General features: G+C 40.1%; 1 protein-coding gene across 13 annotated transcripts in view; it reads right to left on the bottom strand.

The window, feature by feature from the left end:
* LOC307023274 (sodium bicarbonate cotransporter 3-like) overlaps positions 1–12,434 on the bottom strand; it is a 41,505-nt gene extending 29,071 nt beyond the window's left edge. For 3 of the 13 annotated variants that reach the window (XM_079656459.1, XM_079656462.1, XM_079656461.1), the window contains exon 1: positions 12,271–12,432. In XM_079656459.1, coding sequence (XP_079512585.1) covers positions 12,271–12,312 — 42 coding nt within the window. In that variant the 5' untranslated portion in view covers positions 12,313–12,432. Of the gene's footprint in view, positions 1–5,581; positions 5,771–6,284; positions 6,304–12,270 lie in introns of those variants that run through there. The other 10 variants (XM_079656454.1, XM_079656458.1, XM_079656456.1 and 7 more) reach the window with 6 other exon arrangements.
* Positions 12,435–14,952: the final 2,518 nt, after the last annotated feature.

Genomic DNA, 14,952 nt, shown 5'->3' with positions numbered 1-14,952 from the left:
GATGAGGATATCCCAATCCTACCTCTAACCTTATACAATCCAAACATTGTACAATTTGAAACTCAAAACTAGTTCTCATAACAACAGAAATGTAAAACCACACGCACACATACAAATATATAAAAAACATAAAGCTCCTCAACCCAAACCGAGTTTTGCTCTGACTCTATAACCTTAAGAACATTTAAAGCAGCGAAAGAGACACATCTCCAGTTACTCTTGCATGTGTGGCAAAAAAAACGAACTATATGTGCTTGAGAAGCTCCTGTGGGTCCGCCATCAGGGAACAGCAACTGATACCAATATCATCCCAGTCAGTCCCATCTTCATGAAAATATTTGAATTCGGCACCTCAAGTAACCTTCATACTTCCAGCTGTTCTTTAAGGCCACATGGTGTGAATCAATAGAAGTCAAGCCAGCTCGGCCACATGATCAGCAGGCATGATGTATTGGGACAAAGAAAGAAACTCTTTTTTTAGACACACATTCATATACTGTAGAGTCGGTCAACACCACAGGGTAGCAGTGAGCTGAAGGTGGCTTTGAAAGCCAGGCTGATAAGATCGGCCTGAATAAGATATAGGCCTATATAACATACGTTTGTGACATGTCTGACAGTATGGATCCTATCTTACAGGGTTTTTGAGAGCTTGTGCTTTAATACCATGTTGCAGGTGACTGTTCATAAAATGTAAAATAAATGTCTTCAATAATTTTCTATATATATATATACACATTTCACATAGGCCATATAACATAAATCAGACACTTTGCTTCAAAGAAACGCTGCTTCCTGTCTCGTGTACAAACCCTTTTATGCAACACAATCCCTAATTGGTTGATCCTTTTGATCACTTCAACCAATCACAGAGAGGCTCTGCTGCCATGCAGGAGGGTGTAGAAACAAAAGTGACGAAGACAGCCACATGGTGAAAAGACACATGATACTTGGATGACATCAGGGCCTCGTGTGCCTTTGCCACCACACTGAAGGTTCACTCTGGTAGAAGGGTACCAACTCTATTTCTATCTCCTGCTTCCTTACTGGCTTACTATTAGGAATAGGTCTTCAATGACATTCAGAGTTCCACACATATATTACCATAATTATTCTCCTGTTAGAACACCACCTACAAAGAATGATGCCATCTGTGATTGTGCCTGTGTGTTTGTGCGTCCCAGTTGCTAGTGGATTTGCATGATAATGAGCCATGTTGCTCTCCGACAGTGCCTCTGTGAGGAGCGGTAAGAACATAGCTGCAGGCAGAAGAGCAGCAAGACATGAATCTATCTGTAGTAACTGAAGTTCCTCCCCCTACAAGTGAGTCAGATTGACCAAAGTTGACTAAAGCTGGAGTGGTTGGTCAAGGTCATTTAAGATGAAAGGTCACTGGATTTTCAGCTTCCAGCATCACAACAAAAGCTAATATTTGGTCCAACATTCAATTAGCTGACACCTTCAGAGATTTTCAAAGGACAAACATTTGCACTTGATGTCATGCAGTTTTAGGTAATTAAATAAAACATTCCGACACATTTAAAAACAGTTAACAAAATACTTTTTTGCTTGGCTACTGGTTTGGTCACAGTTGTAATTTCCTAATCCTATTGTGCCAGAATCACATGAACCAACTTTTACTAGCAGAGTGCACAAAGCTGGAGGAAAACCATTCCTGCTTCATGAGTATCGTCTTATTTGTAAGCTTCTTAAAATACCACTTTTACTGTGTAAACAACAGTTTACTCACTGAGGTTTTCTATAGTATATATGCATGTCACTGTCGTGCCTGTATATGCACGTGTTAAAGTCTGTCGTGCCCTCAACCCCACATTGCTTGGTACATTTTAAGAACACATGATGCAACCCGTCACATAGCTTCCAAAATAAACCTCAGTCTATCAGCCACAGTCCCCAGGCCAGGGAGGATATTGGCCATTATGCCTACAAAGCACAGCTGTGGTTGGGCTACAGAAGCAGTGCCAGTGGGGAGCTGGATTTGTGGGCTTAGAGGGCAGGAAAAAGAATGGCCAGCAGAGTGGAAAAGCCACCAAATAGTGACATCAATATATGACAAAACGTAATAGTTCTTTGGCTTCACCTAAACAATTAAGGAAACCAGATTATATTTGCCTAGCACTGTTATCTTAACTGTGTGGATATAGATAGATATTTGTGTAGTGATGACCATTATGATTGTTTTTAATATGCCTAAAACTAGTGTTAGATAAGGATGCAGGCAAACTTATCTAAGTGGATCTGGATCAACACATCAGCAACCAGGAAGCTTGATGAATGTCAGATAGTGATCAAGATAAAAAACATGGATGGAAACATTGAATGCAAGTGTAACCATGGTATGAGGTAACCCTCAGTAGGCATACATGTAACCACTGTGTTTCCTGCCCGTTCAGGATCCACTGAGACATGTGCTGCCACATGACAGGAACAGTGCTCTACACATTCTGCTCCACCAGACAAAACCAATGTCGGACACCGGTGGGAATTCGTATCAGAAATCCATCGATGTCACCAGGAAACAAAACGATTCAAGTCTGAGTTGAGAAGTGAAAGCATGCATGGAGTCTGGTGCAGGATAAGCCCGGCTTTGCTCAAGCAAAACACCTCAGAGGATACAAATGCTGAACGAGTAGAGAGTGGGTTCCAAATAACAATCAAAGAGAGGAAGGCAACACAAGCAGGCAACCTGCCAAGTGCCAAGTCACAACCACACAGTAAAAAGTGTCTCATCATTTCTCATCTTTCCGTATTCTAATCATGCCCCTCATCCACCAATCTTTTTAACATGAGCGTCTCGTGGGAATGTTTTTACCAGACAACAATACAAAGATATGTGTAAATATGAGTGGTGAAAAGACTGCATATGGGACATTGTTTTTACAATAACACAAACTTCTGCTCCCAACCACATCAACCAGCAAACAACAACATGAAGTCCAATATAAGATAAAAGACTCCAGCTGTTCTTAGTTTCGTAGTTATACCCCACAAAAGCCTTTTGGTAATAAAACATTCACCACCTACAGACATGACATGTAGCTTCCTTTTTCCATAGAGCATATGTGAGGGCTTCACCACACCACCAAACAAACACTGACAACATACATTGACACAATGAAAACAAAAATACCTTAAGGTGATAATGATGTTTAGTAAAAACCCCAAACAACATCTGCTAAATCGTACTGCTGCAGTTTTGAAAAAAGTCAACATACCGTATCTAAATTCCATGCAACTAATGCTGATCTGATGCACACTGTAAGCATGTGTGTATGTTTTACAGCAGCTTAGGTGAGAAAATCACCTATGTGTTGGGTATTATGCAGGACTTTAGGATTTATGATTCACATGAACCTTTAAGAGTAAACACAATCCCATAGGAAAGAAAGCACTCGGTTGGAACTCACAATTGATCTATATACAAGAATTTCTCAAGTACAGCATGAAAGATGTGGAAAAAAGTTGGGAAATCTGTTAATGTATCTTGGCAGGGTGACTTTAGATTCAGAAATATAGTAGTAGTCCCTTAGTGGAATTGTACAACTTTACCATCAAGATTGTTATCTTAAATGAGTACATTCACATATGTCCTTTTCTGTGGTCTTTGTTGGGTCCAGGTTTGAATGATTTTGATGTTTAAAGTATTTTAAAATGTTTTTATGGTTTTTCCTAGGCTGATGTTGGTCCATTTTAAAAAAAGGCGCCCTGTGGAGTTGTCCTTCCTCATAAATCACATGCAAACTTGAATCAAGCAGAATACCGTTTCAAGTCGCTACTAGGTTGAAAACCGCACTGGGAACCATTCATTCTTTTGCCCGAATAAAATGTCATAAAATACATCACGATTCAGGTGGCCCATTTAAATTGCAGACATTGCACACCTTACAGTTCGAAACTTTGTTGACATTCATTTTAATAAACGATAAGATAAATAAAAACAATTGTCTGGAACCAGAGAAGGTTTGGCTCTTTGGAATGTTTTGTTTTCCGATTCAAATGATTGATTAATCATTTCTTTTCATTTCATACATTTAAACGTGATTTTCTAATTCATTGAACACTTGTAGGTAAACCCCACTTCTGTTAGAATGCAGGAGATTTAACCAAGCAGCAGCCAAACAGACAGTGAATAAAACAAGCACCCACTCAACAAGGCCTGTTCCCTGTAATCTCAGCTCCTCGCCAGCCCTGCTTCATTGGGACCAGTTCCAATCCGTAGAGACTGACATAAGAGAGGTGTGACAGCGAGAGTCCTGTCCCTGCAGATTACTACAAATCTCCCGTCTCAGACTGCCAACATTTTCAATTGCATACTATGCATGCAACTATTGTCCTATACTGCAAATTAATGTAATTTATTGGAATTATGCAACTCATTTAATTATTTCTGAAAACAGAAATAAGACATTTGAGAGATTAATGATGTACATTAGAATATATATGGACGTAACATTTGTATAACATCATTTAAGAAACTTTTTTCAGGAAGGCACAAACATCCATGATGCATAGCAGGTGCTGGGTAGCAAATGGAAACACAGATATCTGAGAAACTCAGAGTGTGTTAAATATTGTGATAATGATCTAACTTGCAATGTATTTAAAAATGTGCTTCTTTCCCTTTGCTGCTTTCAGTATAGCGCTCAAACAACTTTCATGATGTGTTCATTACGCAAGTTGACATTGCAATGAAAACTAAAATGTCATATTGTGCAGCCCTAAAAAAAGTGGTATGATCTGATCTGATTGCAGCTATATGTTGCTGACTTTTGCTAACTAGCCATTCAATTATTTACCTATCTGCAGCCTCACCATGTTTGAGCAGAGCTGAACTAAGAGGGCATAGGCAGTGGGAAGCTTGTAACCTGTATAATGTCTCCCGAGTGAAGACAATCTTCACATTTAAAAAGCTGGGAAGATATTTCATTTGGCAGAAACGTTGGAAAATAAACAGATTCTAATCATAGTCTCCATAAGATGTAATCATTACTGCCAAACATGGTCAGACTTCGCAGGCAAACACAAACCTAAAGATGGAAACCATCCGCTCTCTCTGCCCCACAAATATTTTCCTTTTGATTCCAACAGCCCTTCCTCATTCGTTGCTCTGAGCGTAATCATTTTTGCACTAGACTGAATAGAAACAAGCATTTCATTCGTTTTAACGTCAGTTAGTCAATAAAAATCTCCATTGACAGCTTGCACCTTGTTTGTATTCAGCCACCTTGGCAGACCCATTCCCCCCGTCTCTCCCTAACACTCCTCGTCTTTCTCCTCTCTTCTTTCCTGTTCTCCTTGTCCCGCTCCTTTAAGCAGCCATAACTGTCAGTTTCCTCTCTTCTCTGCTCCTCGAGGCGATAAAAGGAGTAGAAAGGAAACATTTCCATTTTGAGAGACATGTCTGATGAGGCAACAGCTTCTCTGTACTGACCACCTGCCACATTCATTAGCACAGATCACTCCACTCTGCCTTAGAACACAAACCAATACAAAACACACACTTGATCCTGTTCAGTGCAGAACACAGCAGTGAGGCACACAGACACAGAACCAGACGTACCGTAAGCACATGCTCCCCTTCGCTCGAATCGTCCATTTAGACTAAAACATCCACAAAGCACAGGCAGCAGGGACGTGAGGCAGCTTTCTGATCTCTATTGTAGAAGGTGTGTGTGAGCTAAGCACTAACAGAGACACACTGTCGCACTTGTCTGTTGCCCTTTCCTCCGCTCATCTCTTTATACAGAGAGGAGGGGAGAGAGGGAGTGAGCTGCTCCTAAAAACACGGTGCCCTGCTCTACCCTGTCAGCCCGCTCTTGGCTCAGCAGCCAATCCCACCATGCCACCATGAATATTTTATTTGCCCGGCCAAGAGCTTAGAAACGCACATATGGGGGACGGACACACACCTTTGGAGGACATCCAAATGCTCACCCGCAGAGTTATTCAGGTCAAAAATGAAGACCCTCCCCCAACAAAGATAAATAGAAACAAGAACACGTGTGAGCTTGGCATTCCTCAGAGGGTGCAATGAATTGAAAAAGGAAAGATAGTGCTGTGTATTCATTCATTTTCCAATGTCTTCATGCCTATGACATTCACGATCCCCATTAGAGCCTGAAGGTTGCACATGTCTTTCAACAAACTGTAATTTGAAAAGAAACGATGTCTCGGTTGTTTCCAGTCCACAAAAAGATCTGTTATATGAGTAGGGCAAAAAGAACATATTTATGAAACCCAAGCAGCAAATATTTTTTATTTACCATCCTGGGTCGCAGTCCAGTCCAGAGATACTCTTGGCTTTGATGTATCACCTGTTAACAGTGCCAGTCACTTCCAAGTAGATTTACTACAAAACAATAAGGGCAAAGATGAAACCAAGCCTAGAGATACCCCTGGCAATGAGGAATACAAAGCGTAAATAAAAAGAGTGCCATCTAAAGGCTGAATTAAACTTGAGACTGAACAGAAAGCAAGACCACGTGCAATACTGTAATGCAGCAAGGTTTGTTTTTTTACTAAAGTGTTTTAGAAAACTGACAGAATATAACAATTTAGAGCTTCAAGTCTGAAATAGGGCAGCAGCTATTATTTGTATTATTAATTAATCAATACATGTAAGAATTTAGTTACACAATTATACAATATAAAAAACTAGTTATGTCTTCAAATGTCTTCCCCCTCGGGGGATTAATAAAGGGCCATCTTTTTCTAAATGTGTTTTTACCAGATCAACAGTCTAAAACCCCAAATGAAACAGTTTATTGTAATGTAAGACACGAAAAGAACCACATCCTCCTCAGTAAACTTGTTGCAATGTGTTGTTCAAAAAACAGTTGTGTAGAGAGAGCTAGAGAGAGATTGAGGAATCTTTAGTACCCAACACGGATCAGTTTGATGTTTTGGTCTTGAGTGAAAGCTATCAATGGTACAGAAAAGATAACAGACCACTTAAAGCTGGGTCAGTCAACTTTCAACAGTCTCGGTTAGGCTTGGGCGGTATGACGGTATTATGGTATACCAGGGTATTTCGAAATACCGTCGGTATGATTTTCAATACCGTGACGTCACAGACTGTGCGCCAAATCACAGATGCGTTTCATTCTATTACACTGACACAGAGTTTTGACAGGGACGACATTGGTTGTAATGCACAGCACGCGCCAGTAGAGGGCAGGGGAGGGCAGTCCGTCTTTCCCGCTCTCAGAGCTCAGCACAGAGCTGAACTGAGCAAGATGGCGGCAGCATTTGCCGGCCCCGAACTCGGACAACTAGTAAAAAAGAAAAATGCCTCTGCGCCTGTTTGGGACTATTTTGGGTTTACTCGTCGCCAGTGACTTCATCCAGCACAACGAGAGACAGGGGCACTTCTTTGGGAATGTTTAAGACGGGGTGAGTGAGTGTTGACATTTTGTAATCCTATGCAACTGGTTGATGGTTTTGTAGTCGAGGTCGGACGGTTTTAAAAACGAAAGCATTTACGTGCTAAACATTCACGCGAGTAATCCAATGAATCAAATGGAAATAAGGTTTTTAACACATGCACGGAATAATATTGCCAAACTAGTTAGTGAATATAGCAAACTTTATTCAATAAGTCAAGTATTTACTCCCGGAAAATCTTTATGTATGATGATATATTGTTAACTTAGCTCACAATGGAAACAACGTCGGACATCTACAAACGCGTCCTGTATCCGATCTCAAAATGTGCCATTTGCACAATGTGTCATGTATGCAGCCCTTGTTTTGCACTTGCGCGCACGTCGCGGCACTTTGCGAGCGTCTACCGGCTCGGGCTGCATTTTACACCGAACATATAATATACCGTTCGAAACATCTATTTGCCGCCGAACGCCACCTCACTCAAGTCGACCCAAGTCATACCGTCAGTGGCGGCTGGTGGAAAATATTTTTGGTGGGGCTGTTGATATAGTGAGTAAAAAAATGTTTGGGGGGAGAAATTACCCCTTAAATTGGGACTGATACCATCATATACCGTATACCACGGTATGATGTCAGCAAGGTATGACGGTATGAAAAAAGTGATACCGCCCATGCCTAGTCTCGGTCACTGTTTGTTTGTGGTGTGAAAAAACAACCACATGAATTATTGATAGTAATAGACATCCAATCTTAGCATGATTTTAAAAAGCTTGGATTGATCTGTATAAAGAAGAAGCAACATCGTATTATGTCCATTTCCATACAGGCAGGGGAAACAGCAAATACGCTCCGGAAGAAGAGACAATTGATCATTTTTTTATCAATAAATCCATGCCTTTACAGCAATGCTATAATTTCCACTTCTTGTAAGTAGGGATGATCACCTTTTTTTGCTCCCGATCTGATTCCGATCATTTGATTTTGACAATCTGCCGATACCGATTTTTCCTGATCCGATCATTATGCAATGCATTAAGAGAAAAAAAAGGTAAGGTGAATTCAGCTATCTTGGCTGTTATTTTGTTGGCCTTTTCACTGTTCTGGGGCAGTTTCTCTTTCCTTTTAAAAGTCTCTGAAAGTGTCGGTTGTTTCAGTGCCGTTACCTGAGTGGCCGCTGTGTACTCGTCGTGTTGTTGTTGGTGTTTGTTTCTCAGGTGGCGTATTAGATTGGTCATGTTGAACGTAGCTCTGTTCTTTCCACCACGCTGAACCTCCGCCTTGCACACATTGCATCTGGCTGTTACACTGCCTTCGCTTTCAATTTGATAATACTTCCAAACTCCTGACATTTTCTCTGTCCCGACTTCCGAGTCACCAGCTGAACGTAGCCTCTTGTTAGCTTACTGCTACTATTAGACACTGCGCCCTGCCCACTCTGTTGCCAGATTTGAGAGAAATAAGCAACCAGGTCTATGAAAACAAGCCCAGAAGAAGCAACACATACATGATGTTGTGTAATTTTAAACCAAAACTAAGGCCTCAGGATGACTTTAAGATGTGAACATGGTCATTTTTGTTTTGTAACATTAAACATTTTTATATATAAAAAAAAAAGAAATAATAATAATAATCCCGATCCCCGATTTTTCCGATCTTTTGAAAATCACGTGATCGGCTGCGATCCCCGATCACGTGATCGGATCATTTCTACTTGTAAGGTACAACAGAAAGTGCTTTGTGGTACAGGATTGCGTGTGCATCTTGAAAGAGGCTTACGGTACAAAGATTAACCGCTCAATGTCTCAGATCCATTATCCATCGCAGGTTAAGCCAATATCACCAACAAACTGAAAAACCATTACGCCTATATGCTACCATCAGGCTCACACTTCAACCATCAACAATCAGACCACACTTAACAGTATAATGATAGGGTTGGTGAATTTTACAAGTTTTTATTTAATTGCACAATTCTATTCCTCTGTAGACAGGCATACTAATGCATAGATTAGTGCATTCTCAGGGCCTTAAACTGCTTTTCTGTATTTAAAATGACCATTACTGTATTGTTCCGTTACTCCCAGCCGTAATTTAGATGCTAGACAAGTAATGTAAGTGGTGAAGGGAATGAAGGAGTACATGTATTGAAGTTTATTTAGGTGAGCCTTATAGAACTTAAACAAATATGCTATAATTATAACTATTTCAACTTATTGTGGCAAGCAAAAAAGATCTAATTGAAATACAACATTTGCTTTGAGTCAGAACCAAATTGAGGGATTATGATACACATTACTTAGACAATTTATAACATATCGCTGTTGTGTACACAAATTAGCCTGGTTAAGGTAGGAATTAATCATTGTTAGCATATTATCTTAATAGTATAGCTGAACAGAACACAGAACCAACAGAACTGGCAAAGAGGCTAATTTGGTGTAATTACCCATTCAGCAATGTCATACAGTGAGTAAGCTTCATAAAACACTCACTAACCCTAGCAGTAAGTGCTGAGCCAATAATAGTCCAGCTCATAGAGCCTACCCTGGCTGGACTAAAACCCTTTTGCACTGGTGGAGCAGCAGGACGTACAAATCCCTCTTTTCTTGGCATGCTGGCGAACATGTGAAGCAAAATTCCATCAAAGCTTAGACTGTACAACCAAATGAGTAATTGATAAACAGGGGTCAGGGGGTCAGGAACTAAAAGTGTGAATGTATTAAGCAAGACATGACAGATTGACTGAATGCAAAAAGGGCTTAAGCTTTAAGTTTTAAACTGGTGTTCCAACTATAATATTGCTATCATAACCCTTAATTTTTCTTTCAGTGTCTTTTGATTTTTAGCTGTTCGAACTTCAACCCATCTTTACTGGTACAAGTGTAAAAGCAGAGAGTCTATCAGTCTGTGTAAAGGCCTAATCTGGCCACTAAGCACTCGTAGTAAAGGCTAAACATGGAAAACACGCAGCAGAGAAGAAGGTTCATCTCTAAGTCAAAGCCTTCTAAGTAGCCTTCTATAAATGCCACAAATAAAGCCTAAGAAGAAGTGGTGACAAATGCAGCAGAACACCTAACAGTACACAGTGGCATAACATGCTATGGGTTCACACCTAGTGTAAAACAAGTGTTTGAAATTATTAAAAATTGGGGGGGAAGAATTCATTCTAATTGCTAAGGATTTATATTAGAGAGAATCACTGGTCAAGACCATTTATACAGCCAATGGCAGCAATGTTTCATTTTCAAAATGACTCCTTAAAATAGCATTGGTCAACCAGCAAGCCTGATCACAACAAGAGTCTTCTTGTTTAAACCAGATTAATGCGTTGTCAACATGCACACACTAGCTGAATGCCTGAGTCAAAGCTCAACCAAGGGTATGTTCCTTGGGAAGTGCATTTTGATGGGTGAAGGGCCGACAACATGTTGTTATATTGGCAATATTAAAATCACAGGAAGCACTATATTTGGTAAAGGTTGAACATGTGTTACAATACCATTTTGAATGATCTATTGTGAAGCTGCAGATAGATCCCTGCAAACCTAAACAAACTATTTGTTTGGATCCTCTTGATCGTCAAATGGTAGAGCCCAAGATTGGTGCACAGTTAATAAGCCCAGTGCCTTAGTTAGGTATGGATGAATGTTTCTGTGTCACAGTGAATGCATTGACTTCCATGCCAGGGAAGGAAGTAGGCCTGCACAGCTATCCAGCTACACCTTCCATTGGGCAGCGAGGGGTCAAGTTTCCTCAGAGGCATGCTCATGTTCATACATGCACACACATATACGTATAGGGTCATCCCCACACACACACACAAACGTAGTAGTGGACAACCATACACCAGCATTGATGTCACACAGTCAGCATGCATTTTAAACTTAGCTCTGAAACAAGTTTCTTTTTTGGTCTCGTTAACACTGCTGCGTGTTTGATGCTCATCATCCCATCTGTGACTGTAAAGTTACACCCAACGGGCAGGATGTGGGCCTCTACTTGACTAACAACTCAGTTAAAGTGTCAGATTCAAGAGAGTGTGGTAGATTTACTGTCACTCACGGGTCTGATAATGTGCAAACAAATTTCTCTTCCAGTTTCATGTTTGGTTTACTTCTCTAGCTTTCACTGTAAAATTAGCAGCATTTCCTGACTTGGAAATGACACACAAGGCGGATCTATTTTGGGCGCATTTGATATGCAAATTAGCCTTGTTATGTGGGTAAACGTACCAGTGGATCGTATCAACTAAACTAACTAACTAACTAACTAACTAGGGCACACACTATACAATAACGGAAGATTAGACCTGTTGAGCGTGAGGGGAAATGCTACAAAGCAGCTGGCATTAAACGTCAGACTTACTGAAGGAACACACAATGCTAACAGAAAGGCATTTATGTGCACGTTTTAGTTTGTGTAAGTGCATGAACACGTATGTCTAGACTTGCCAGAAAAAGGGTAAAATAACCCTTTAACCACTGTTAATAACGTCACAAAACAGGCTTGACTCTGCTCGCTGCCCGGCTACTACATTAACGTTAGCAAGTAACGCTACTAGCTAAAGTAAAGATACACTAAAAACATGCATATATAGTGGTCAGAGAAACACCTCTCTATAAAAAACGTTTGAATGAACGTATTCGCTAACTTTCCCAAGAGATATTAAGACAACTTGTACCCATGCCACGTGTCAGAAGTAGAAAGCCGGCTAACATTAGCAGCCGCCGGGTGGTGCCTTATTGAATCTGACTCCCAAGCATCACTACTTCTGCTGCTGCTTGGCAAACACGGACCAACACGGACAAAGAGCCACACACATCATGGTAGGTTAACGGTGAACTGTGCTGGGCGGGTACTTACTGTTCTCAGTAGCGGCCTCATTTGTTCCGAAGGTTCGTCCATTTCACCTGCCGCCGGTCGCTTACCAACCGTTAGCTTGAATTTTGTAACAGTTAATGTAAGGAAGAGACCGGGACGGGTGACACTTAGATGAACTACGAGGACTGCTGTGCTTTCCCTAACGACACGATAAGGACACGCCTCTAACTTGATGGACAGGGGTTGATTGCCAATTCGCGTTCAGTAACCGGCATTCTCCGCCAATAAAATGCAACTACGTCACTATGAGGGCGGGGGATAATTTCCGTGTCGCCTCAAAGTCCCAAGCGGGCTTTTATGTTATGATTTTTAAAACCCCGTTAAACAATGCATTAAACATGCGGGTACAGCTCGCAATGTCCTCTATATGTAAGTGGAAAAGATGAACACTGCTATAAGACATACAACTTAATTTCAAAGTGAAGTTGGATTTGTAAACTAACCGTAAATGAAAATAATGCTGATTTGAATTTGAATTTGAACAATACAGCTTTAATGAAGGAGGAACAAGCAGATAAGCAGCAGGTAATATATTGTTTCATATTCTTCTTTGGTACCACTTTACAATAAGACTACCCTTATAAAGGATTCATAAAGGGTTTATAAGTAGGTTATTAATTAGTTTGTAAACACTTTATTAATCATTAAGAACCATTTATAAACCAGTTCTAACATAGTTTTCCATACATCAACACAGGCTCACTATTTGGAAAGATTTTTTGATTTTTAAAACAAATTTTATTTCCATTTGTTTTAACTGTAGGCCTACACCGGAACAAAAAACAAAAAACATTACACAAATCAAATAAATAAACAGATTTTCACGTCTACCAAATAAATGTCATTTGAAAACGTTTTACCCATTTAAAAACATCATCTTTTACACACTTTAAAAACAAAAAACTTCACCTACCCTTTAAAACTTCAATATTAGAGAGTTATTTTCCCCCAGTGAGCACAGAACCTGCCCAACAGCCCACACATCCAGAAACCCCTGTAGATGATTGATCAGCGTATAGTACGCATGCTCCACCCTCAGACGCGCTGCCACCAGCCCCCTCAGACAGAGCACTGCATCCGTCCACCCTACTCCAGCAAGTTGGTTCTTCCTACTTTTCCAGATTGCTAATTTTGCATTAGCAAACAAGAAATTAATCAATAGTAGGATTTCCTTCTTTTTCAGGATGTATTTGGGGCCATGGACAAAAAGTGGTATGGAGAAAACCTCCCCGAACCCCTCCACCCACTCCTGTAACATTTTTTTAAGACCAGCCAACCGGGGACAGGACACCACTAAATGCTCCAATGTTTCTGCCATAAAACAGAACGGACAGCCCCCCCTTGTGCCTGGGTCAAAATGAGCCCTGTATTTGTTAGTGGTAGATGACTAAGCCTTATATTGGCTACTTAGCGAGAATCAACTCAGATATTTCATAGCAGACACCAAGGATGCTGGCTGATGAAGAAGACGAAGTAAGCTAAGTAGCCAATTTAAGGCTTAGCAGCACATATAAATGTGAGCTCACTATTTGGCAAGCAACCGGTCACAGTTGCGCTGTTTATCTCATGTCTTATACAAGTTTATTAATGATTTGTAGAGTGTTCACAACCTAATTAATAAATGAATTACAAACTATTTGTAAACCCTTTATAAGGGTAGTGGTATCGTAAAGTGGTACCTCTTCTTTTAACTAAGTTTTACAAATAGGACTACCATTATTGAAAAACAAAGGTTGAAACAACTACTTTCCTCAGAATGCCAGCCTAGGAGGTTATTTGAATGGTGTTAAAGAAGTATGTACACCAGCAGTAGGCCCTAGGCCTATTAACACAGTGAAAAACGTCGCTATTCAAACTTGTTACAAACACATATGCGCTTACAATTGTCTTTGGCCTTTTTCCGTCTTTAGAATCAATAATAATACTAAGCTTACGCTTTTGGAGGATTCATTATTACCTGTTATTTAATTCGAAGTATAATGATTCACAGATTTTAGTTGACAAAGTAGGCTAATGTAGTATTATTTTGGTTGAGGCTTTCTCTTGTATATGTTTACATCTACATAGACTTAGGTCTACTCTATATAGGTTTGCTGAAATGTATGCATGTATTGTAGTTGTGCTATCTTATATGGCTTGAGAGGGACGGCTATGGCAGTACATCCTCAGATATTAATATTAATATATAGTGTTATCAGTATAGGATCATTTAGATGTCACTTTTTTTTTAAAGTCTGAAAGCTAATCCTTTGTCTTGAAGTGGAAGGCCAATAATCAAATTATGTCTTTTCATTTGTAGGGACTGTTGATTTGTAGGTAGCCTAAATATGAGTAGGACAATTTTGAAATTCATACAGCCTCCTGACATAGGCTAATCATCCACCTTCCATAATACCACCTTTGTTTACCATGTGTTAAGATTTGACATTGTGTAATAATTCCTTTTCTCCAGCAGATGGCAATGCTGTATCAACTGCTGGATGTGAGGGAACAGTTGGCTGAGAGATTGAACCATATTGAATTCCCTCTGTAAAGGTAATTCTGTAAATTCCCATTTATTGCTGGTCTTTAGGGTCAGTTAATGGTAAACTGAAATTGCCTGTAACAGCCAAGACACCTAACTGTGTGTTATAATGCATTTTGAGCCCTTTTGTGTATTATAAG

Source organism: Notothenia rossii, assembly GCF_949606895.1.
Source record: "Notothenia rossii genome assembly, chromosome: 10".
Lineage (NCBI taxonomy): Eukaryota > Metazoa > Chordata > Actinopteri > Perciformes > Nototheniidae > Notothenia > Notothenia rossii.
Note: the sequence above shows the minus strand (reverse complement) of the source record. Positions and strands in the feature narration are given on the sequence as shown.